The 27,646-nt window shown below is 38.5% G+C and overlaps 1 protein-coding gene across 13 annotated transcripts in view; it reads right to left on the reverse strand.

Annotated features, from left to right (window-relative positions):
• esrrga (estrogen-related receptor gamma a) overlaps window positions 1-27,646 on the reverse strand; it is a 248,388-nt gene that overhangs the window by 44,856 nt on the left and 175,886 nt on the right. For all 13 annotated transcript variants that reach the window (XM_078404917.1, XM_078404915.1, XM_078404919.1 and 10 more), the window contains 2 exons: window positions 23,237-23,649; window positions 20,221-20,337 (listed from right to left, as the gene is read on the reverse strand). In XM_078404917.1, the coding sequence (XP_078261043.1) occupies window positions 20,221-20,337; window positions 23,237-23,649 (530 nt within the window). The remainder of the gene's footprint in view (window positions 1-20,220; window positions 20,338-23,236; window positions 23,650-27,646) is intronic.

The raw sequence follows: 27,646 nt of genomic DNA on the forward strand, positions 1-27,646 counted from the left end.
TTGGAGGCAAAGGCTATTAAAAATTGTATTATGTTCTACAGTTGATTCAAACTGTAGATTTTAAATATTGCATTTTAATTTTACAGAATACGAGTCTGATGGCACGACAGACTGGGATGGTACCTGCAGACTGAAAAGAAAGTCAACTACGACAGGAAAAATGTATATTGCACGATATGTACATGTTTTTTACCCAAGGGTAGACATAGGAAGCCTAAAACCCTTTTAGGCTTCCTATGTCTACCCTTGAGTAAAAAACATGTACATATCGTGCAATATACATTGACCTAGAAGTTCACCTGCCCTGTATCTCCAACATTAAAATGATGCTCACAGTCTCCTCGATATTATTTTAAATAGCTTAAAATCATGATGAGCTTTGTCAGTCCCAGTTCCAAAATGGCACAAGTGGATCCTGTCATGCTGCTCTACTTAATAGGTTAGTGGTCAAATTTCTGATGTTGGAAACACTCTTCCTCATAGCTCTCACCTCAATACAACCAACCTACTTGCAGCTTGTGGAGAGAGTTGGCAAGGAATAAACGTGGGTGTGGTGGCAGAGTCCCCCTGGGAGCTCAGGAATTTAGACATGTTTCTGAAGAACAATGTGGAGCTTCCTTGCAGCAAGGATACCTATAACAAAGGTAGGGAGTGCCTGCATGGCATGAGTGATCAATAGGAGTGTCTGCCGTTGGGAAGCCTGTATGTAATTCAACCAAATTTTGACCAACATTTGCAGGTTCTCCAAAGAAAGGTTGACCTTTTTTTGTGATTTCTCCAATGCAGCAGTGATTGGAAAACCTATATGTGGCACGTCTCAGTGGAAATAACTTGTAAGAAGTTGGAAGCAAGATTCCTGGAAGTGAGAATGAACTGGATCTTGAGAACATGGTGGCGCCAGCAATGGCTGTCTCGCCAACAGTCTGTCTGAGCCTTCCTTATTTATTGTTTGTTTGTATGTGTTAAATGTATGTTTTTAGTGTTATTTAGCTTGTTTTATGTTGGGGGTGGGGGAGAATTGGGGGAATCTTTTTCTAATCTCTTACCTCGACGGAGATGCGACTTTGTTCCATATCGTATCTCCGTCCACACTGCAGCCTAATATCAAGGAATTGGCGGCCTTTGCTGGAGACCGACTTCAAGAGCTTCACCGCAGGTGCCTGTGGACTTACCATCGTGGAGCCCGCAATCCCTTTGCCAGGGATAGACCTTTGGGGCTCCAACCGTGAGTGCCTATGGACTTTAACATCATGGAGCTCACGGTCTCTGGTCAGAGACTGACTTCGGGAGCTTGAAGCCGCAGGAGCTTCGACCGCTGGTTGCGGGAGCTTCGACCGCCCCGACGGATGGTTCGACTGCCCCGACTGTGGGAGAATAAAGAGGAAGAAGATTGGACTTTAATGCCTTCCATCACAGTGAGGGGAATCCGCTGTGGTGGATGTTTATGTTAACTTTTATCTAGTTGTGCGTCTTGTTGCTTTTATTTTAGTATGGCTGTATGTTCATTTGCATATCACTGTACCTTAATTGGTACACGTGACAATAAAAGACCTTTGAAACCTTTAGAGCACATTTGTGAATGAGATTCATAGTCATACAGCATGGAAAAAAAGTTCCTTCATCTCATCTCATCCAAGCCAACCAAGATGTCCATCTAAGTTATGCCCATATCTCTCTAAAACTCTCCTTTCCATGTGCCTATCCAAATGTCTTTTAAACATTGTAATTGTACTCGACTCTACCACCTCCCCTGCAACTTGGTCCATATACCCACCATCCGAAGTGTGATAAGATGACCTTCAGATTCACTCTAAATCTTTCCCTCCTCACCTTAAAACTATGTCCTCCAGGATGCATATCCTGCATTGACATTATTGTTGCAGTAATCATTGATTAGTGATTTGTCCCTATGAAGTCTGGGTGGAGAAGGGTATTGGTGGCACCTCTTCTGTCAGATGTCCTTTTCCTGGGGGGTTTTCCGCACACAGTACATCAGACTGATCAGCTACATTCTTTTTGCAGGATTTCTTTGAGAATTTCTGGCTACTGAATTCTGAGGGGAATCTGCTAAAATCAACTTAAAAGACATTTGGATAGGTACATGGATCGGAAAGGTTTAGAGGGATATGGGTCAAACGCAGACAAGTGGGACTAGTGTAGATAGGATATTTTGGTCAGTATGGGCAAGTAGGACTGAAGGGCCTTTTTCCATGCTGTATGACTGACATAAGAGTCTGGGATTGCAGTTTGGGGAAATAACTGTGATCCCAGTCATTGACTGTGATCCCGGTTTGGGGATGTCTATTTTAGATTTGTTTTTGTAGTGAGATGAACTGTACGCTACCCGTGTCTGTGGGAGAAATGTTTTTGACCATTTAAATTATATTCATGTTCAACCTTCAGCATTATTAAAAGCTGTTATTCCTAGGAATTAATAAAAGCAGTCACTATTAAATTCGATGTGATGCAATGTCTCACCAAGAACAAATTTGGAGGTTGCACTGTTATTGCCGTCACTTGAGTGAGCTGGACAGCAGAAAACAAAAAGAGGTCTAGGTACATAAAATTCTCAAGAAGTTTACACGCTTTTAAGGATTGATGTTAAATCTCTGACAAATATATCCAAAGTTGGTTAATATCACAACACAATTTTTTTTCCTGCACATCAGTTATTCTGTTGCTGTGCATTCAAATTTATATGCCATTGTATTTATTTCAATCCCACTGTGGTCTCAAATTCAAATATTTTTGAGCATGCATTTTACAAAGTTTGCAGTTCTGTTGCCTGAAACGACTTTTGCTTTGAACTTTCTGGTGTACTATCATGGGAGTCCCAGCAGGGAGTGAGATTTACATTGCTCTCTTGAATTATACTGGGGCTTAGGGTGTCAGGGCAGTGTGCATGCAGCAAGGGTCACTTAGCATATATCATATTGCTGAGTCTTCCACTTAATGCAAACAGTTGCCACCAGAGCTTCACTTTACAGTTTGTTGAAAATGGAAAGCTTGCCTCTTTAACCGTCGAGCTTTAAAAAAAAAAACTGCATTAAGTTGGATGTCACACTGACAGTACTTACATCGCAAGTAGTGTGAAGCACCAGCAATATACTGTATATAGTCACTTGGACTGCTGTTGTTTCAATACAGCACCAATAAAAAAAGGTGGGATATTACTTGTTTTAGCATTATAAGGGAATTAAATTTTTATAGCAAGAAAATAAAAATGCAATTTGAACAGCATTTCCTAATTCAAGAAGCAATTTTAGACAGAAAGTCGAGCGGAAAAGTTATGAACGTAAATACCATCGAATTTAAAACAGTTAGCTATATGAAATGGAAAGAAAAACCATGGCAAAAATTAGTGAGGTGCAGTTCATGTTGTAATTTTGTGTTTTTGTAATCTAACATGTTATAAGGTGGACTTCTACCAGGACTAAATTCTCGGAAATGGTTCTCTCTAGTTAAAACCCCATTTCCTGCTAGATTTGAAAGTGATTACGCATGTAGTTTGTCTTGAATCCATTGGGTACATATCACCTGTCTCCACTCTAACACTGTTTACATGATACATTATTGCCCAGGGTAATAGAGACTTCTGCTAGAGTAAATTCCTTCATCTTACTGTCACATTCTCCTTTCCAGGTAATGCTGTCATTTTCACCAGCAGTAGATTATCTCACTCTACCATTTGGGTATAAATAAAACTAAAGGATTCCCACACAGAGGGCAGAATCAGCCAGGATTAGATTTTAACCAGTCCGCTCCATGATGCAGTACTTGTTTCAAATAAACTGTCTTTTGTGAGAAATAGATACTGGAAATTATACCAAGTACACGTCCAATATTTCTCAAAGAAAAAACACAAAATGCTGGAGTAACTCAGCGGGTCTAGCAGTAACCCTAAAGAACATGGATATTTGAAAATTTGACTTGTGACCCTTCTATAGACACTTCAGACTCGTCATCAATATGTTCCAGATATTGTACAAGGTGATACATTAATGAAAATTGGCTGCACAGTTTGGGCATTTACTCTAACAAAATACTGTTGCATTTAGAATGTTTTAGCAATGGCAGATAAAACAGGAAGTTATTGTAAAACAATCAAAGGACATTATTGCGGATGAGCAATTGTTTGACTGAAGGACTTAAACGTACCAAAGGGTTATATATTGTTTGACTGAAGGACTTAAACGTACCAAAGGGTTGTATATGTTATGATGCTGATTAGATCAAGGAAAATCTGTTTTTTAAAAAATCTGTTTTATTGACACCAATGCATGTATCATCCCTTCGTGAGAAGGCACGAAACTGACAGTTACAGCTTACCACAGGGACCTGATGATAAAGCCGTTATCCAGTACCACTGGCTCAGGCACTTACATATATACATATAAGGAGCCTCAGATATCCCCTGTCCTTCATTGCAACAAGAGGTATTTTTAACTGCCACCCAGCTCTGTGGTAATATTGCATTGGTGTCACTAGTCTAGGGTAGAGTGATAGAGTGCCATGGTGTCATGTAGTATGGAAACAGACCCTTCGGCCCATCTTGCCCAGGCCGACCAACCACATTAATCTTACCTGCCTGCGATACAGTCACAGCTATTAAAAAAATGAAAGCAGGTCAGGAAATCAGGAAAATATAAAATGAGGAACAAAACATGGTATTAAATATAACCATGGAAGCTTGAAATGTGGTTTGTTTAAATAATGACCAAGAAGGTAAAAGAGTATCTTATAGAAATCCCGTGCTGAGGGAAATCAGTGGGTCAGGTAGCATCTGTGAATGGGATGCTCAGAGCAATCTGAAGATGGGTCCTGACATGAAATGTCACCCGTCCATTCTCTCCACAGATACTGCCTGATGTGCTGAGTTCCACCAGCATCTTGCGATTTGCACAAGATTACAGCATTTGCTGTTCTTTGTGTCTTCCTTTTAAAAAAATCCAACTGGCTCACTAACATCCTCAACGGTCCTGTGCTGTAAGTGACTCCAACCCCATACCATTGTCAAGTTAGGAGGAGGGGGAGTTCAACGAGATCTGGGTGTCCTAGTGCATCAGTCAATGAAAGGAAGCATGCAGGTACAGCAGGCAGTGAAGAAAGCCAATGGAATGTTGGCCTTCGTAACAAGAGGAGTTGAGTATAGGAGCAAAGAGGTCCTTCTACAGTTGTACCGGGCCCTGGTGAGACCGCACCTGGAGTACTGTGTGCAGTTTTGGTCTCCAAATTTGAGGAAGGATATTCTTGCTATGGAGGGCGTGCAGCAGGTTCACTAGGTTAATTCACGGAATGGCGGGACTGTCGTATGTTGAAAGGCTGGAGCGATTGGGCTTGTATACACTGGAATTTAGAAGGATGAGGGGGGATCTTATTGAAACATATAAGATAATTAGGGGATTGGACACATTAGAGGCAGGAAACATGTTCTCAATGTTGGGGGAGTCCAAAACAAGGGGCCACAGTTTAAGAATAAGGGGTAGGCCATTTAGAACGGAGATGAGGAAGAACTTTTTCAGTCAGAGAGTGGTGAAGGTGTGGAATTCTCTGCCTCAGAAGGCAGTGGAGGCCAGTTCGTTGGATGCTTTCAAGAGAGAGCTGGATAGAGCTCTTAAGGATAGCGGAGTGAGGGGGTATGGGGAGAAGGCAGGAACGGGGTACTGATTGAGAGTGCTCAGCCATGATCGCATTGAATGGCGGTGCTGGCTCGAAGGGCTGAATGGCCTACTCCTGCACCTATTGTCTATTGTCTATTGTTGCCGACTCTTGACTGTGAAGTGACGTTGAAGTCATTCAGCGGTTTAGCATTTTTTTCAGGACAACTATTGTAATGCATGCTGATTCCACCAGTGACACACACTTCCTAAGGACAAATGGGAATAAAAAAATAATCTGGCAGAAGGGTGAAGGGACTCATTGCAAAAATTCCCTTGACAAATTATGGAGGAGCCTGTAAATGGACGCACATTCTGTCGGCACAAAGAAGCTGTGCACTGTTCAAAAGAAGCCTCTGCAAATCCATGTGCCCCTGGCCGGGCTCGGCCATCAAAGGATATTGAAGGGCTGGTAATATAAAGATTGCACAAACTAATTTGCAATTGTCAGATAAAATGAATGAACTAAGTAGTGTGGTCCATATAATAGAACACCACTAAAATGGGAAATTTTGTTAAGTTAGAAAAGCAATCTGGTATTGCAGCTCATCATCAACTTGTGGATTGACACCATGATGAGCTTCCATATCTTCACCACAGACCTCTGGGTCAATTTGCTCAAGCCAATAAATCCAGAATACTTGGGAGCTATCTCAAGCTATGCAGAAGAAGTCTACATCTGAAAATGATTTAATCCTTGCAGCATTGGTTTCCTGAAGTCACTCACCCAATCTATTTTGAAAGCGAGTTCAACTCATCAATTCATCTGAAGATGATGTGGGGAAAGATTTAATCGGAACCTGAGGGGCAACTTTCTCACACAGAGGGTGGTGAGTATATGGATTGAGCTGCTAGAGTACGTAGTTGAGGCAGAAATTAGAACATCATTTAAAAGACATTTGAACTGGTGCATTGATCGGAAAGGTTTGGAGGGATATGGGCCAAATGCAGACAGGTGAAACTAGTGCAGATGGGGCAACTTGGTTGGCATGGACAAGCTGGACCAAATGGCCTGTTTCCACGCTAGATGACTTTATGACACTAAATGGCTCCAAGTCAACTAAATTGCTTTCTCTCTACATCCGCAATATGAAATCAGTCGGTTTTGGGAGATAAACATCACTTATTTTAAGTTGTAATTATATTTTGATGAGTGGCTGCTCTTCTAGATGAAGACTGCTCTTATTGTGTCCATTACACATAACCCTTTGAGCAGGTGCCCCTAATTTGTTTGTGTTCAGCAGGGTTAGGGTAAATAGATTTCAACATACACACAAAGTGGTTCAATTAATACTAATGAAGAGTGCAATTATTTCAATTTACACCACTGATTAATTGTGAAACACAATGAATACCAATACAATAAACAAGCATGACAGTCAAACCTTTAAACAAGTGGATGATCATTAGTCAATTAACATGTTATCAATTAATAAATAGTTAGTTGAGCACCTCTTCGCACACCAAAAGACATCGTCTGTTTGAGAATTTGGCTGTAGGGATTTTTACTAATTATAGTTTTATCAGATAAAAGGCCAGCAAAAATCTCACCTAAATCTAATGAAAACTGCCATGAAATTCATCCCTGGTTGGCAGTATTGCCTACCATGTCAGCATATGTAGAAACAAGGAACTGCAGGTGCTGGTTAATATACAAAAGGAAACAAAGTGTGAGAGTAACTCAGCAGGTTAGGCAGCATATCTGGAGAACATGGATAGGTGATCTTTTGGGTTGAGAACCTTCTTCGGATTAAATTGTACAGGGGGAGGGGAAGAAAGCTGGAAGATGGGAGTGGGTCCCATGTCCAGTGGGTCAATCAAATAGTGACAGTGGAGTGAAGTCCTAGTCAAGAACATTGTTTTTATTACTTTCCATGATCTTTGTTTAAATCTAAATGTAATTTTACAGAAAAAGGTCATAATGTACAAAGAAATGAACTGTGTGAATTGACAAGCAGATCTTCAGGAGTATTGCTTTCGGTGGCAAAGATAAGCATTCACAGAGGCAGAAGTCAGCTGTTCTCATCTCACCATCCATCAGTTCAATGAGTCTCTGATGATTGTGAAACATGTTAAAAAAATCTATCCGCAGAGTCCTCTATTTTATGTCGTGCCGCAGAGATGAAACTTTTAACATCTTGTGTGAGTTTTTGCTCACTGCACATTCATGCTGACTTTCCTACATTGAGAGTGGAATCTACCTATGTGACTTGCCTCACCCTAATTGTACCTTTAGTCAGCCTTCTTCATCCCTTAGTTTGTAAATCAGCAGGACAATTGTTGACAAATGGGGGATTAGGGTAATGTGTTTATTGTCTCTCCTCAGACATTGTGAAGCTGTGTTTCTCGTAGCCCTGACAGAAACTGACAAAATGCATCACACTTGAAGCTGAGGAAATTCAAGTGTCAGGTGGCCCCAGGGCTCTAACCTGCAACCTCTAAATTCTTATCACTCGACCACTGGGTTGTTGTGGCCATTATTCTCAATATGTCTTCCCCAATCAATATTTACTAATTCTGTTACAGCAAGGTTGTCCATTAATGTATGGGTGGGAAGCATTAAACAGAAATGCACTTGTGGACTATTTATCATCCTGTAAAGCTTGAACTTTAATGCTCCAAATGTAAAACATATAATATTTCCAATAATTCTAGGCAAGGAATAGGCATATAAAAGTCACAATGCTTAATATGTGGCCATCAACCTAACTTCTGTTTCACTTTATATTTTGGGGAGGGGTTGTTGGGAACTAGGCGACTGTATAAATCCTAAGTGGCTGTGGACACAGACACCATTAAAGCTAAAGTGAATTGGATAAAGAGCTGTACAAAATGATTATCCAAAGCTTATTCTGCTGTCACTATTCAGTTTAAATAGCACTTTCAGAATTAACATAGAAATAGCCTTTGGAATGTTAATCTTCCAATATGATTCTTTATGAACTCAACATAGATTCAAAATGCTTCTTTTCATTACTTGCACAGCATTTCAGAAAATAAAACAGTGGTCAATATTTTGTTGCATGTCTTTACTAGGTGTTGCCGCTATTATAAAATGGCAGTGTGAGAACAATTATTTGTTAATGCTTCCCTGAAGCGAATAGAACTACCATAGAAAGAAAAAACTGTGCACAAGAAAAAAAGCTTAGTGTGTATTGCCTCGACAACTTCAACAATGGTCTGAAACACGTGCACAGACCTCTTTCCTGGGCAAAGAAACTGAAGTTGCAGTCAGACAGATCTCCAAACATGCCAGCTAGCCAAAATGAAAACAGTTGCCACTGATCTGATACGAGTGGCAACGGTCTGATTTCAGTATTAAGGAGGCATGACTGTTCTGCTCATGAGATGATCGGTTCAACTAACAGTCTGTGGAGATAGCAATGTTGACAGTACAATTCAATGCAGTGAGCTTGTTGTAACCTTTGGCAGAATTTAGCCCAATCAAATTTTTTTTTAAAGAAATACTTTAAAACTGACTACAGCAGCTGCAACTGTGTAGGAAGCCTGAGTATCAGAAATTGTTCTTTCTGTTCACATATTTCGGCTGTATTGTACATTGTACACTGACGACATGGTGATTTGACAAATCATTCCTTGACGCAAACCTGTAAACTAACCTACTCCTCTTGGGTTAAAGCATAGTTACCAAATCCTGCACATCATTATCCATTAGAGAGCCAACTTTTATTCATAATGAAACAAATGTATTGAAAGTGTAATCTATTGTTGTGATATTACTCAATATAACCTTATCCAGTCTTATGAGTCTGAAGAAGGGTCTCGACCTGAAACGTCACCCATTCCTTCTCTCCAGGGATGCTGCTGCCTGTCCCGCTGAGTTACTCCAGCATTTTGTATCTATAACCTTATCCAAAGTACACCACCACAATGACACCATCTGGCATTTTTCTAGGATGGGTGACTGCAGAGGCATTGACAGAAGATGCTATATTTAGTCATCACCAAGTTTAACAACGTCTGCCCGTGTTTGTGTCGGCTTATTTTCTGTCACTTACACCTCCCTCAAAGTAAACTTAATAAAGCTAACCCTTCCTGCTCAGTTTATTTTCTAGAAAATTAACTCTAAGCTAATTAATGATTTAATCAAATTGAATCAAATTAAAAATTGTAAATTATATTTCAAAAGCCTGGAAAAATTGACCATTTACAAAGAACAAATATCCCTTTCAAATACTAGAGAATGACCATGAAGTGCTTCTGATGATAATGAAAGCTGTCTAGCCCTCCTGCTTATCAAGGATTCACCAAAGAAAAAGTACACATTGTTAACATTAAATCCCTATAGGGGACCTGAAATAGCTTTCACTTAGCATTCCATTTTAATTGCTCGGCTGAAATAATTCAAATCTGTTTTTTTGGCGTGCCACTAATTAAAACTGCAAGATTACACAGAGAAAAATAAATACATCATCTCCGCTTGAAAATGAAAGTTTTCTTGAATGACAAATATTTTTAATCAGACCCATATGCACAGGAGCTTGGAGGGCGAGCTTAATCTCAAAACCACTCCAGCAGCATAAAACAATTCAGTGGGTTATAATTAATGTCACAGTCATAACAGCAAGCTCAAGCCACTGTTTTTCTTTCTACTTAAGGAGAAATAACTAGCTGTTATCTCTGTGCCTGCAGAGCCTCCCCATTGTAGATTCAATAATACAAGAGGTTTCTTATCACCATTCGAGGTGAATGATTGTAACTGTGATATGTTTAGACAATGTGTTGTATTTAACCCAATTTACAGGTGCCCCAGCTTGGCCACAGCAGTAAACACTGGGGACTAATAGGGAATTAAACATGTACAATAGACTAACTCCATTTACTCTCAAAACTGAAATGCATTTAGTAAACTCACTTAAAGAGACAGTAGCCTCCTTCAGGGCATGTGCTGTCATTTGTTATTTTCATCATGGGGGAGGGTTGAATTTATCTTATCTGTTACAGTGACCAAGTTTGCAAGTGCAGCACTCCCCGAGTGCCGCAGTTTATTTCATTCTTCAAATTTGCCGATTCAAGCTGCTGTCTCTTTAATGTGCGTGGGCTGTTTATTCCACGAGTCCAGTAAAATAATCTGTGTAATTCACTTACATCGCACCGCTCAGGAGATTCCATGCAATTGCCACAACCTGAGCCAGGCACGATGTCCATCACTTTGTCAAGAAATAACAATATCACTAATATTCTCCGAATCCCAACGGTTTGGTCACCACATTTGGGTTCTCTGGGATTTAAATAAAGATTACGGAGGCCTTCAAAAAATGCATTTTCTAACACAGCAACATCACTGAGAGGGAAAAAAAAACTGTACTGCTGGAGGAATCAAAGGAGACGATTTATGATTTCATTCCGATTGACGGCCGATTAAATTAAAACAGATCAGTGTTGCAATTCTTGGGCAGGTGGCTCTAGCCTGGTGACAGCCTCAGAACTATTAAATTGGTGCTGAGATGGAAAGCCTTCCGCTTGCATTCACGCACTTACTGATCAAACTGTGACAAATGAGATGTTACTGCTCTTGTAAAGCAAGGCTACAATCTGTCAAACCTGAACATAATTTGTGACCCTCAGTGACATCTTTTTTTTTCTCTTTCTTACTTTGAAAGTGGGAACAGTTGCAGAATTCCTCAATACCACATGTTTTTGAACGCAGAGAGCTAAACCGGTACAAAATGCTAATGGAAACTCGAAACCATGTATAACAATGTTGATAATTTGATCAAGTTCAGCGAAGTGGCCTTCAATAAATTATTATGTATCAGTACAGCAGTCATCTAGCTGAAATTTCTAATCACCAGTAATTCTATAGTGGGAGGGTCTCAATTTTCATTAACAGCTGTCATCTTGCTCCATTCTGAAATGGATTTAGAGCACTTTAACCTTAAAGCAGTTCTTCTTTCCTTAACTTTTCCTTGTGAGATTTTGACTGGTAATTCTGACAATTCCTACCCGGGTAATAAACGTAGAGGGCAGATACAAAAGAAATAGAAATGCTGGGATATAAATTCTAATAGCTGGATTTATTGTGCCAGATAAAAACAAAACTGTACAGGACAAACTGTTGGTTCCGGGTGCAGCTCGCATTTGATGTAAAATGGATAATGGTAACATGCATAGAAAAACTAGTATGATGTGGCATCCATATTTGGCAAATGGTGCGGCAATGTGCACTAATCCAGTCTATCACGATGAACTTTTGAGGCAGCTTTTGAAATGCCCAGACATCAGGAGCTGTCATCGGTCTTTGTTCTTCTCTTAATGCAATAGGGGCACTGGTCAATGCACTGAGAAAAGACCTGCACCCTGCTAACCTTGCCTATTAAAGGCAGGGTCTTAACAGCTGTCTAGAGTGCTAAGAGGTCACAAACACAGTTTGCTATGCCAACAACTACCACTCATCCTTGGTGAGTATGCCACGAGACGCGGTCTGGCTGATGTCAAGAGTGCATTGCAGGCATTTGCAGTTGTTAATACTTTAAGAGGAAAGGAAGACCTATTGTGCTAACAAGCTATTGTATTAAGAGATAAAGTATAGCTTTTATTCTCGCAGCCTATCTAACTAAATGGTGGTCATCAATATCATATTAACTCACGACCATTTGTCTGCTTTTCAGCTTCCTACTGTTACACTTAGTAAAACTACTTAAGAAGGTTAGTTAAGAAACTGTGGAATATATTACAGTTGATTCTGATTAAAACAGGCATGTAATAACAAGCAACAAAAGCAAAGTTAAGTCTCCATACAATTCTCAGTAAAAATGGAAGAATATTATCTTTTCTTTTGGGGTGGTAAACCAAATAGGGAGTTGCAGAGAAATATTGTGCCATCTTTGAAGAAAATGCTTCCTGCATTGAAATGTTGTCGTTAGTTCAATGCAAGTCAAAAGAGTTATTGCCTCCTCATTATTTTCCCCAGAGGTAATTGGAGTATTCGTTTCAAACTATTCCTCGTTAAGACCACCATTCAGAGATCGCTACATTCCATTTGTGACTTGTGACAACATTTTGACACTAGGAATGCAGAACTGGAGGTCTTAGCCATAGCTGTCACTTGTCTGTGTATGATTAATCTTATCTCTACACTTTAGCAACTCCCAAATATAGCCCAAATTAGACATTTAAACAGCTTGTGGGCTTAGGTGAATATTTTAGGCACTGATATGGCTGCTTCACTTTCACAAACCAGTTAAGACTTTCTGAGTGCCTTTATAAATCAGTGCAAGTATATAACATGTATATGTGTATAAAATTTGAAAGTTAAAGAATATAAGCATACACCTGGTTTTGAAGTTATAAGATTTTTGATATCTTGGGATTCAGTTAAAGATGGAATACCGATGATACCATTTTAACTTTTGAACATTACCTCAGTTATATCGTGGATTTAAGATCACCCTTTTTTATAAAACGATTGTCATACTTTAAATAGTAAATAGTCGATCATATAATAAAGACCAATAATAGTTATTTGAGTCTTACTTTTGAATTTTGTTATTTTGTTAATTGATGCTCAAACTGAATAAGTAATTTAACAATTTCAATTTATTTAATATAATTTGATATGAAAAACAAAACAAGAGTGAAGCATTTAAATAATATGGAAGATCTATATCTTGAAATTATTTGATGATTTGCTCTGAAGCTTTTGAATCTATTCTGACATTATTAGATTTAAAAAAAAAACATTAATAAAGAACAGAATGTTCAATTATACATCTAAACTCAGAATCAAATCCATTCATAAAACACAATTTAATGCACTGCTTTTGCCTATTGAAAAATACAAAAAAATAATTTTTCTTAAAGTTTTAGTGTTTCACAAAATGTGAATGCTTTGTCCCTTTGGAAATTAGAAATATAAAAACAATAGATTGTGTATGAATAAAGTCTATAATATTTGAAGGATATAATAGCCACGTGCCTAAAAATAAAAATATTGATATTAACAGGAGGGGAAATCTTGTAAGATTAACAGGGAATCAATACAAATGCGATTCTAAGCTTTTATTTGCAATGCTATTCGGCTTCTGTTTGTCGTGGGTTCATGAACCAGAAACGACAATCTACATAAATGAAAGTAAACAGGGTGATGTGGGAAACCTTCTGTCCATTTGTCACCAAGATACATTCAGAATCTAATTGACTTTTATAATCTGGTAGATGGATAGTAACTACAACAATGACAACATTTGGTTCAAAATCTGTTCACTGCAATACACTCTCCTTCTCTCTCTCACTATTTCCTTTCAAACTACAAATGAAACAATTAAAGTGGTTGATTTAAGAAAAAAAAATAATGCTTCTAGCCTTGGGTGAAAGCATTGATACTATCCCAATCCAGATTTAAGCATTGCTCTACGCTGGCCATGAATCAATGACGAGAATTCAAAAAAACTTGTTTTTAAATAGGTGTAAGTTTGGGCTGAATAAATTGCTTATTCTGCAAAAGATTAGTTGAGGAAATTTAAGAACATTAAAGTAATGGATCTATTTCAATAAAAGAAGGCATTCAAAGAAATGAGGAAATGGATTTAAACCCTGCGCAAGTTCAAAAGATAAATGTTCTAAGGATATAATCAACTGACTTCACATTTGACATGAAATATAAAAATATCTTTAGGCAGGGAAATAGCATGAGGGGATTAATTCTCAATTTCTGCATTCAAATGAGGATCCTGTTTTGGAAGGCAGCCAGTCAGAAGCAGGTTTGTTTTCTATCTTTTGAAAAAAACTACTTGTGGAAAGCATAGTACAGCTGGAAATGTCTTGTGTCCCTTGCTAGTTCCTCCCTTGAGACCCTCCAAAGGGTATGAAAATATTCACCAACACTTACCCCTTAATTGTATTCAAGCTCCCAGAAGGCAACACTTGACAAAAATCACCATTAGCTCCTGACAGTACAACATGTTCAGGAAATGCTTACCTGATCAATAGAAAGTCCATGGGGACTTACTTTACAACTTTGGAATGGTATAAAAAAATCTTCCTTTTGTCCGATATTATAAAGTATGTGGTAGTATTTGTTGTCTTATTCTCCCTTTGTTTTTTTTTGTCTGCCAGAAATGCTAAAGGCCAGGAGCATATTACAGAAAGCTTTTGACAAATTAATAAGTAAATGTCAGTGCAAGAGAAGTGAAAAATGCTCTTATTAAAAAACTTGTTTATATCTTGATTCCGGAGTTTTATTAAGTCAATCATCTTTCCGGCATCATAATGAGGACAAAACAAATAGATTAACTTTAAATAGACAAAGTGAAGCATTAGATTGGATTTCAGTCTGGAGGGAAAAATTAGGCTGGGCTGCTGTGAGATTATGATTTCCTCGGTTTTCTCAACTATTCCTGCAAAATTATACTAAAGAACTTCTTCAAGAGAAGTTCCCAGCCACAAGCAGTCTGAGTGATAGGGTGGGGGACCATCGGCTGGAAGCCCGGTTCAGAAGGTCATAGGCTATGAGAGGAGGTTGGTGCATTGGGGACTGAGAGACACTGTGGCAGGGGAATTTGTTCCAATCAATTGAAGAATCCGAGTCATGGATAGAACCATATCTTGAGGCACCATGTGCTGGTCACAAGTAATCGTGAATGATAGTTGCGGATTCTATTGTTGGCATTTGAGAGCTGGCTAGAGCTGGGGCTAAATGGCAGCTATGGGCTGAATGGTACAGGCAGTTTGTTTAGTAGGAGATATGGTGCACTCAATTATAACACAACACGCTGGTGGAACTCAGCGGGTCAGGCAATGTCTGTGGATGGAATGGACAAGCAACGTTATTGGTCAGAACCTTTCTTTAGACTGATAGTAGTGGGGGGGGATAAAGCTGGAACAGAGAGGTAGAGCCTGGCAGATGATAGATGAATACAGGTGAGGGGGGTTTTGTTTGGCACATGGTTGGAGTAAGCGATAAGAACTAGATGTGAAAAGGAGACAACAGGTTTTAGATAAGGAGAGAAGAAGAGCGAAATGTCAAGTCAAAGGAAGGAAAATGTAAAACCAAAGGGGTGGAAATGGACTGGGAGGGGAGAGAAGAGAAGGAGTAAAAGGGAAATGAGGGACTCGGGGATGTGAAATTATGTAGGAAGGAGGGGAAATGAGCAGGATGAGGATGACTGGGAGGGTGGGAGATAGACACAAAATGCTGGAGTAACTCAGCAGGACAGGCAGCATCTCTGGAGAGAAGGAATGGGTGATGTATCAGGTCTGTGTGCGCACAGAGTTTGAAGGATGCACATTGGAAACATTCCTGCTCCTTCTAGTCAACAAAGGGTGCTGTAAAATTAACTCCTTCATGATTAAGTGACCACCACCCATTTTCAACTAACAGATTTTCAGTGTTGATGAGCTACAGCTCAGCTATTTTGGGGAATTCAGCCGCATGATGTGTGAATGAATGGCATCATAAAACTTTATGGGGGAAATTTTTTTTTTATAAACGATGAAGTAAAGTTGACCAGAAATATTGAACTGATACTTCTCACTCACGATATAATTCCCATACCTTGATTTGCAAATCTGACTTCGCGAATTGTTCCAATGGCTGATGTTTTTATCAAATTGTAGTAAAATTTTGGAGGTTGTGATTCATAGAAATTTCTAAAGTATCGATTGAAATGCCTTTTTAGTGAAATAGAGTCTGTGCATGTTTGGTAATACAGTCTAAATGAAAAATTTAATCAAATATAGAGGTTTAACTTACACTAAGTTGAATCAGAATTTGTATTCATTCTTTAAAGTATGCTATCTGAATGACACCAGCTGCATTTTCAAATAAAGCTCACCACTCTCAGCGATGCATGTGACAGGGCCATAAAAAAGATCCAGCACCCAAACTGGTCACAACAGTCCCGATTTTAACCAGGATGGATAGAATGTAAGGTGAGAATGTAAGATCACTCCACTGTACTGATCTCAGCAGCTGATACTACGTGACTTTATTTCCAAAATACCATCTACATCTAAAAACAATGAAAAGGGTTTGCACAGGTCCTGTCTGAGGAGGAGAAGCCTTGATCAACAGAGAAAGTGTGAAGAAAATATACTTATTTGGACTATGGTCATCTCCCCATTGGCTTGACAGCAAAACACACAGCAGTTCCGCCACTCCGACCAGAGTTAACATTTCAGTCCAGGCTAACATAATGAAAGTTTAGTTTAGTTAGTTTAGTTTTGTGTATTGTCAGATGTACCGAGGTGCAGTGAAAAGCTTTTGTTGCGTGCTGACCAGTCAGCAGAAAGACAAAACATGATTACAATCGAGCTATTTACAGATAGATTTGCTCTTTAATTGAAGGTCCAGGATGCAGGGTCCAGGGTCCTTTGCTGTCAGATCAGCAGTGCAGGTGGAAAATGGTGCGCAGGACCAAGAAAGAAACTAAATCACTAGGCCAATTTTAACTAGCTACTACCGAAACGTCCAATGAATAAACTGAAAATGACCACACAAATGTTTGAATTATCTTAAAATATAAAGTATCAAATAACTATACGGGCAGACAGTAATATTAATGTCCACTGATTAATATGGTCAGGAATTGCAACAGTGCATTTAAAGGCAATTATTAGTTTGGATATTTATATAAATATTGGCTCATTTAGTTTCAGTAATCATAGTACTGTCCTAAATTGAAGCTTTGACCACAAAACAAGAGGTGACAATGTTAAAATGTGGAAAAAAGAAACCTTTTGTATGATGGTCATTATTTATCTTCATGTTCTAGAGCTTTGCATGAATTTAGGCATTGCATAATACGAAAACCAAGAACTAGTGACAGGACGATGATTTATGTCTTGAGCCAGGAAGATTCGGAGGGCCCGCAGAGGGTAAAGTGCAATAGGGGGAGGCTAGACAGCTGCTCTCAGTAGGCTTGCTTTGGCAGCCAGTCTGTAGTTACCTCTTGTGAAACCTGTACCTGCAGACGAGCTGATCCACAACCACTCTCCACTAGCAGATGGGGCAAGGAAGAAGCAGAAGATGAATATTAAAGCAACACAACAGTTCTTCTATCAAGCAACAGATTTGAACACTGGCAAATGAACGAACAGCCACTACAGAAACACATGCTGGCATCAACATGACAAGATAGTGCAGATTTTCTTCCTTGTCACCGTGAAGCAAAACTAAAATCTGAGAGCAGTTTATAAAAATATATATATATATATAAAGGAGGAGTATCCGTGCAGTATGATTGCTCCCAATGGCAATCTTCTTCCCAGAGGGCAATCCAAACTTCGAATACCTTCATGTTCTACATCCAAATTTGTGCTTCATTAGGCTACAGAGTGTTCAAGGTTTCCATTGTGGACACCCTAATTGCCTATTTGAAGCAGTAATTCCAGCGCGGGGAAGGACCCCAGTATCAAACTGAGCCACATCACAACAAATGGGAGTGCCATGTTGATATATGTGTATATGGGTGGCTGGGAGTAGAACAAAAGGCTGCTATTTGTCTGAAGGCTCCTGGGGAAAGATGCCATATCAAAACTAGCACAACATCCGTCAGGCCTGTCTCCAACTTCCCTTATCAATTACTGAGCTGTCATCTAAACTCTTGCACATAAGCAAATGTTAAAACATTTAAAACAAGCCTGCATAATGCGTTTCTGCCACGTAAAGCAGAGATCTATCTTGGCAGATGTGAACAAACAGTGGCTACCCAAGGTGCTCAATCCGGCAACGCTGCAAGAATGAAGCAAACCATTCCATTACTGGGTTTTATTTTTGTAAAAGGAAAGGGATATGAAACATTGTTTATTAAACACAGCGCATCAGAAATTTTTGGTTTTCAGAAGAGAACACCTCCAAGGTTATTCTGCACTTGCTGATGCAAAGCTGGCACCATATGTGTACGGTGCATGTGTAAAGCACACAGTTATAAAGCTTGATTACCTGTTTTTGAAATTTGTGGATGGAAAGAGAGATGGAAAGGGCTGGGCAGCATTGCAAACTTCTGTGCATGCCAATTCTACTTTTAACATCATTATTTTCTATCACTTAGAACTAAACCAATGTGATTCAAAAAATTGTTTTAAATTGTAATTTAAAATGGGGCCATAAGCTGTGTTTGTTTGAAGGTAAAATTCTCAGAACCTAGTTTTGGAGTAAGCTTCATGCACGGCAATAACTTTGAGATTGAAGTAACATCATGTTATTTTAGGTAGCAACACAGAGTGAGCCTTGATGCAGAGATCAGCGTAACAATGACATTACAATGACAGTGTCCTTTTAGCTGTGTCAGCATATCACAACAATTTTGTTTTGCAAATTCCTGACATTAAACATTTCAAGATACATTAATAAATTGAATTATGTTGTAAAATGATCCATCTTCTCAGTCCAATGTGGTATCTGAAGTGGATTAGCTCAATTTCATATTTATTTATTCCGTGAAAGATGGCCACATTTGTAAAGGTAGGTCATGTGCATTTGATTTGTGGTGGTTTTAAAATGCAGTGTAGTAGAAGGTGATAAAGGGGATTCTCTCTCTTTCAAGAGCCATTACTATTAACATTTAATTACAAAGTACCATGAGTGCTCCTCTTGGAGAGGTCAGGCTTCCGACTCTTGCAAAACGCGCAGAAATCCTTCCAAAGCCCATGCATTATTTCACTATTTAATTCGATGGTCTGTTTTTAAAATTGAAATTGTCTCCCTGTGTACTTTTGTTCTATATTTTGCTTGCTTTTTGAAGATACAGGATCATGTATTCTGAGACAGCTTGCAAGCTGGGCTAGTCAATGGTTGTGACAAACACACAGTTTTCAAAACAGGTAAGGTAAAAGTGTGATTAAACTTGGAGAATCCGCACAGACTCAGTTCCCTTCTTAACCTCCACAACACCTTTGCACCCCCACAAGCTCAAGATTGAATCACCAATTTCATGTAATCTTCTACTTGGTGACTCTGTGATGAAATGAAATGCTTGTTGAAATAGAACTTTGGAATTTGAACTCTTGTAATCAGAAGAAGAAATTATTTACATGAAGCTTCTTTACTCACGTAGTTGCAATACTTGAATATACATGTGGGGGAAAAACTCAAATAATTGGCTTTCATAAATCCTATTGTTGAGATAATTGCAAAAGTTTAGTGAAATTGTTGGCCACTGTGGACAACAATCATAATTAGTTATACCTCCTACATTTTATGCACATCACATTATTATTAACACCTCTCAAAAATAAATTGAAAACAATGAAAGTCATGAAATGAGCTTGTTAAGACTTACAGAATTAGCTACCAGAATGTAATAAATACAAAACAGATGTGTATTTATTTCACCTACCTCTGCAGATTTATCAATGAAACATATAATATTGACACTTATATTATGTGTGCTTATATTATTTCAGTCACATAAAAATGATTAGAGGGATCACAATGTAATATGAGTGCATTTGTTTACACCATACTTTGCAGGGCATTTTAAAGGTAAATCTATTAAGGATTTTCCTTACCTTTATGCTGGTATAAAATGTGATGCCCATAAGAGGAAAAACATAAAGTAAAACAGCTGGAGATTTAAAGACACACAACGAAGCATCTTACCTTCTTTGAGCATGCCTACTTTTAGGCATTTCATGAAACGGCAAGCCTGGCAAGATTTGCGTCTACGCTTTGTGATTTCACATTCATTTGTCGCCGGGCAGCTGTACTCAATGTTACCTGCAGTAACATAAAGACAGAGGATAAGTCACGGAAAAATTCTGATGAAGCATTTTCACTTAAAGGAGATATGGCTGGATATCTGATTTCTTACATCAGTTCCACCTCTTTCTCCCTCTGTGCTGTCTCCCCTACCCTCCTCCCCAACCTTCCATGGTCCTCTGTGGTTAAATACATTAGTGTCTTAATGAAAATGCATTTTGTTTATTGTCCTCTGGAGAGGAGGGTCATCGCACAGAGTGCATAAATTGCTAGTGCAGACAAGGCAGGTTGGCAGTGAGTGTAATTGTAACCTTGATACTTCATGTTAGCAGCACTCAGGGTCCATCACATTCCCCTAGAAACATATGCAACTCCCTGTAATTAGCACCACATCCACCTGGGACAGCAGCTCTGATGAAATATTTCAGAGTTAATCACACTTTGTAAACACTGATTTATATTGACTACCCTTCTCTGAGCCGACGCTTCCTCATTAAATAACAGATTAGTGGAACACTAAGAGACTAAATACTAAAAACTCCTCACTCAATGCAAAACCTTGTGTAAAACAACTGGTCTGGGAAAGAAATCTATTCGCACATATACATCCTTTCAGGCCATTGCTTAATGGAGATTATAATTTACCTTGTATTCAGGACGGCATACATTATACAAACTCTGCTTTCGTAAAGAAAAATTGATTGTTGAAATTCCTAATTCCGTTTACATATACAAAAAAAGTGTACATTTCTAACCATGCATTTATATTTATTAGAACAGAGACTGGTAAATTTGGTAGCATATAACTTGAACATGTGGACCTGAAGTGTTTTTTTTTGGAATGAAATTCTTGGTCTTGTCTATATTTACTTAATTGAAGATATTAAAAATGAAAAATAAAACCTACTGGGGTCCATTTATGGAAACATTTCTTGCTATGTGCAATCTGTAACTTGCTGTAAAAGTGTCCTCACAGCCACATAAATGAAAACAGGGATTGATTGACATAATGTACCAGATGAGGCGATGATGGTGCATGTATCAGGCCAGTATCATTCGGTACAGCAGCCTTTGATGCTGAATGAAACAAACTGCTGGGCAACAAACAGAGTCAGTGACCAAATACTGAATCCATTATAACCTAATTACCTATTGAAGCTCTTGGAAATTAAATGGTTGCAGTAATGTAATAGGTTCAGGTAGGACAGGAGAGAGGAGCTTTGATGCAATGACTATATTGTGCATTATATTGCCATATAAACTCCAAGTTTTCAAAGTTGCGAAAGAATACACACTCCCATTTTCTCAGATGCACCTCATGATATCAGATACAAAATCGTACCTTAATCTAAACAAGAATTGTGATTTGATTCCGAATCAATTGACACTTTATAGAGGATGGAAGCTGAACATAAGCCATTGAAAGCCAGCTCCCTGTTGGATCTCACATCTATCTTTCAACCTTCTCACTGTATCATAATTTATATGAATGCTTTGTACAGATGTTACACAAACAGATATAAATGAAATGGGTCATTGTGGTTAATAGAGACATTTACTTCTGGGAAAAAGCTTGAGAAAAATGTTGTCAAAAGTTATTTACAAGTTTTTAATCTCCCTTCACATTAATTAATTACTATATGCACCATTAACCAGGCATTAATGTCATTCACATCAACTATTCATTTCATTTTAGATATTATGAAAATCTGTAAGTTCTATGATAAAATGAAGGTATTTAATTCTAATTTAGAACTATTCACTAATTTAAGGTGAATTATCTTCTAAATTGAAACTAAATACCTTCGTAATATATTTGAATGAATGAAAACCTGACCATTTAAGTAAAAAAGAACAATGATTGTTTTTAGAGTACCATACATTTAGCCAAAGCTTAGTTATACCCAGTATTTTAAGAGCAAAAAATAAAGGAACGTTGCCAACCAACATTTTATCTTTGAAATAATGCAATTTTTTCAGAATTACACATTTTATTAATTTGTCATTCTAAATGAAAATAATTGTGAACAATCAGACCATCCCTTGTAAGGACTATGAAGTAGACTAAAAGGAATTAACAGAACAGGAGGGCTACACGCGTGTAGCGGGTTGCACTGATGTGTTGTAGTTTCAGTGACCTGGGTGCGAACCTGACCTTGGGTGATGTGTGCATGGAATTTGTATCTTCTTCCTTGGGCCTGTGTAGGTTTTCTCTAGTTGTTGAGGTTTCCTCCTACCTCCCGAGGATATGCAGGTTATTAGGTTGATTGGTATCTATAAATTTCCAAACATGTGGAAGAAAGGTAGGTAAAACCAAGGTGTTGTTATGGCTTGCTTGAAAGAATAGGTAGAGGAGGTGGGGAAATGGGATTTATCTGAGACCTGGCACTGACTCAATGGGCCAGATCTCCTATATTTGAAATTACCTGGCAAAGACAACTGCTGACCTCTTTGCCTCATCTGGGGAAAGTTTGTAAAACCAAGTTTGATCTGTTCAAAAGTGCTTTATCTTCAGATAACCTACTAGCTCAAAATTTATTTTGTCAGCTGATAACCACAACCACAAATGTAGCTTGATCGATTAATCAAATTCGAGAGATAGCAGGAGGAGTGGCATGGCGGTAAAGCTGCTGCTTCAAGGCGACAGAGACATGCGGGTTTGTACATTAATTGATAATTTCCCCCAGTGTGCAAGACGCAAAAGTGGGATAACATGGACTAGTGTGTAATGGTCGGCATGGACCTGGTGGGCCAAAGTGCCTGTTTCCATGCTGTATCTCTAAACTAAACTAAATAGAAGCTGACTGAAGCAAAGTTGTGCTAAAACTCAATTGGTTTTATATTTTACGGGGCTTTATGTTTTGCCTTCATTACAAATATTGCAAGGATACTTCATAGAATATGAAGGAGACATTACCTTGTATAGTGCGCTTGAAGAACGCTTTGCATGCCTCGCATGAAGCCACACCATAGTGATATCCTGAAGCTATGTCGCCGCAGACCAAACATAATCTTTTAGGTATGGAGTTCAACATGTACTCGCACTTGGTCTGCGAGTCTTCGGCTATAGTGCTTGAACAGTCGTCGTATCGTTTAAGAGAGCTGCCGTTGGTACCCAGGGTGGTGGTGGTGTAGAGCGGGGGTGAGTCCAGGCCATTCTGGTGTCCATTCATAGTGGAGCTGTAGCTCCCACTGGCGTCCGACGAGCCACCTGGACTGTGGTGATTGATACTGTCTGTCAGTGAGGCAGGGCTGGACGGCTCTGTCTTAATGTATGATGAGCAGGTCGAATCAATGTGTCGATCCTTTGCTGACATTCTGCAGAGAAGCCTGTGGGAAGAGCGTTGAATTAAAAATAACATTCTTTAGGGCCTTCTTGAGAGGCAAGGGACCAGGCATCATTCATTCGTTAGTCAATACAAGTTGTTCTACACGAACATAATCAGCATAAGGGCACGACAGAGGTTTATCAAAACTGGAGACAGGTGGTAAACAAAACATAAAGCAGGGGAGGGGGTTGCGTGGAGGAGGGGCAGAAAGAACAGAAATGATCCACGCACACTATTCCCAAGATCGTTTCTTCCACTCAAATTCTACCCGAGCAATGACTTCTCGCATTCGCTACGAACAGTTCAGAGAAAGACAGGCTATCTGCGTATAATCGTCCCTGGATTATGGCAGAAAGACTTACAAGATTTTTTTTTTTTTAAATACTCATACACTGGACAAAACCAGCAGGGCAAGATTTAAAAGCAATGACTGCAGTTAACACGTTGAGATTTAAATGTGGGTTGTCTAAAAATGCTAATAGAAAAGTTGTAACAAAAAAAGTACAAAGGCACAATTCCCCAAAGATTGATTTAATAATTTTTCAATTGACACAAATTAACCCCCATTTGAAAAACACAACCGAATCTTTGCCTTCAGTGCAGAGTGATATCAAATTTTGCATTGACAGCACAAAATGGAAAGAAGTCAATTCTTCACTCACAAAAGGATAAGATCATAACCTCCCAAATAGCTTTTTTTCCTGACAGAAAAGGTTTTCTTTGTTAAATATAGTTTTTTGAATTCCATTGCTCGCGTGGCTAATGTGAATTTTAGTGCCTCTAATTTTAAATTCAACTGCAGATCAGAATAAAAACTAGCACCTGACAACTGAATTTATAGATAGTTGTGCATGTTCCAGTTCCACGTTAATAGTGCCATGGAATTTCAAGGGGAGAGAGGAAGAGTGCACTAATAATTTCCAACTGAAGCCTGTGAACATAATGTATTGGAGAGCAGTAATTACAATGTAATAAGTGGAAGAGTAAGTACTCTAAATTAGAGGAATTCACAGAGCTGTTGTAAGTCAATGCACATTCTGCTCTCTCTAATGTTGACTTGGGAAAAATTTAATCCCCACTCTTTGCCCCGAGTGGTAGTCAAGGGATGGGAGAGATATCAATTAATTACTGCTCTCATTAACAGCACTGGCTGCAAGGAAAATTTGTTGCAGGCAGGGTCCTTGACTCCTACAGTCTGGTGAAAGAATGTCTCTCTGAAACCATACTGAGCTGGACAGAAAGAGCATTTACCTGCTCGACACTTTAACCCCTTTCTATAATAACAAAGAGAAATGTGTAGTGCACTGCCAAATAGTAGACGACAACCGATAAGCCGTTGAAGCCAATTTTTTTTTTAAAGCTGCAGTTAAATGAATGACCAAATGCAATTAAGCAACTATAAAGTATAAAGCGGGAAACTTACCAGTCAAAAGGGATTAGTCTGTTTCCTTATTTATACTAGTTAGTTCACTGATTTCATTTAGCTAATAGCAAGGTACAAGTATTAATGTTACTACTTATTTCCTTCAATTGCTGGGGGTCTCCAGTGTGCTTATAAGTCAGGTAGCTGACTTATGCTGCCTCCAGAGTTAAATAAATCTCCAGGTATTTGAAAACAATGTAGTGAAAGAAAGCAACAGGGATGAGGCAAAACAAAATTTAAATCCCTTGTTGGTTTTAGTCATTTGATGCATTGGCAAGACACAGCAATCTGTGCATTACTTCCACTACCTCTAGAGAATATCTGGGTTTGTCAGTAGGATTTCTGTCCATTCAGAAAATTCTGTGAACATATTTACTGCAGTGCAGGCTTGATAAGACATTTGGAATGGACCAATGCTTCTGTGGCCTCAGCAGCATTCTGTGATCCTTATCTATTCTAGAGTATTATGAACAGATATCTAAGAGTATTACAGTCATATTTTTCAGAGGACACTTTGCAAGCTAAGGCGTCACAGCATCTGGCCTTTGACCTGCCGCCAAACGAAGAGATGGTCAGTAGTTGGACTTGAATTCTCCTGCCTCGGCTAAGTGAGTTTTGTCACTTCTTTGTTGGGCTTTGAAGAGGAGAAAATGACATCACTCAGCTCATTGCACTCCAGTGATTTCCAAAGCTAACACAGAACCCTACGATGCCGACTATGACACCTTGTAAGGCAGCAAGCCATCCATTATGAGAAAAACATAAAAGTTCCCCCTTCCATCTTCATATCAAAGGAATATACAGGCACCAAAATACGGCACCATATTTGTTAGACCGGATGGACCATTAATTTCAACAACAATATTGAATTTTGTTAAAATTATTTGAATATTGGCATCCTTACATATCAGTAATTCCTTTGTCCAAAACAGTGCCTAACTAGTACTGCTGCAGTTACGTATTTAACTCTATTTACAAACTATTCAATGTAATTGTTATTGTGGAAATGATAATAGCTGCATCAATTTCCGATCCTTCCACATTCTGGCAAGATTCAGCATGGCTGTATTTCTTGCTTATAAATCACAAGCTCTGGATAACATTGTGCCTTTTTTAAGTGTCAAGTAATTTATTAACTGGTCTGTCCTGGATATAAGTTAGTAATTAAATTCAACAGAATATCAGCCATTTAAAAAAATCCTGAGCTACTCATTTTTGCAAATACTATATTCAAGTTATTGATACATACATTAGGTTTTGAAAAGTATTGAATTTAATCTTGAACTTGTGGCAGCTGACAGTAAAGTTATTTTATCGGAACAGAATATTATTTTAAGCCATTTATGAATCAATTTTCTTTTCATTCTCATATTTCCCTCTTGCTTTGAAGAAGTTGTCCAAACCAAAGAAGCAGGCTTCTCTGAATTTTAGATTAGCAGTTTAGAAAGTACCACTGTAATTCTTTTGTGCTTCAGTGAAAGAATCCAGTTATGATGTTAACTCTTCTCCCTTGGAGAACACGCTGTGATTCACTTTTCTGCCTGAACTAATTGTACTCTCCACACAAGGTGCCAAAATATGGATCGGTCAATAGGAAAAATGGAAACAAAATGCATACATTGTGGAAAGGGGTAAAAAAAAAGCACATTCAGTATGTTGGGAATCAACACTGTAATGTATGATTTGGAAAACATGACTATTTCAACGTGACAAGGTGTCATTATGGAATCTAAATGATACAATAGCTTGTCAGCTGCCGGAGCAAACATATCATCATTGCATTAAGGCATTGTACTGAGGAGAGAATGCTTCTTTTTAGTCAGCAACAGCAGCATTTCATAAGTACACCAGAGATTTCCACAGGTACAGATTAAAATCCCGAGTCCAGTCAAATGAAAGTCAGTCAGATTGGGGAACAATATGGAATGTGTGCTATTCTAGAGATTTTCTTTTGTTTTTGTTTTAATTAGTGTATGTAAGTTCTAAATTACCACCATAAAGATTGTGAATTTCTACAGCAAAGGGCAGAAAGTAGAATATTCTGTGAATGGACGTGCTGGAGATTGGGGAGTTAAAAATGGCAGGCAGCAGATATTATAACAGGAAGAGTTAAGAGGAAAATGAGAAGCTTCACATTGAAACTACTCATCAGAGTTTGACATTATGTCACACAATCCTCTCAATAGCAGTCTTTTACTCTCCTGGCAAGAACGTGGCCATTGAAATACAACAATAAAGCAAACTACATTTGTTATAATGGAGCTAACACATTGTCTGAAAAGGGTAAATTTAAAAAGGGTCAAATGCGCACTGAAGGTACTTTGCATGAAAGACAAGATCCCTTCAACCTTGGTGCTTGCCAAGATATGCATTTTACTTATTCGGAATGAGAACAATTATTTGAGCAAAATTATCAACCTATTTCAATTTATTTGCGATTTTATTTTAGTTTAATTTTATTACTGCTCATATGTTAATTAAAATATTGTAAATTCTTTATGATGCTTTATGCATAGGTTTTCCCCAATATGCATAAAACTGCAACAATCTATATATTTCTGTTAAATCATGCAGC

Source organism: Rhinoraja longicauda, chromosome 9 (genome assembly GCF_053455715.1).
Source record: "Rhinoraja longicauda isolate Sanriku21f chromosome 9, sRhiLon1.1, whole genome shotgun sequence".
Taxonomy (NCBI): domain Eukaryota; kingdom Metazoa; phylum Chordata; class Chondrichthyes; order Rajiformes; family Arhynchobatidae; genus Rhinoraja; species Rhinoraja longicauda.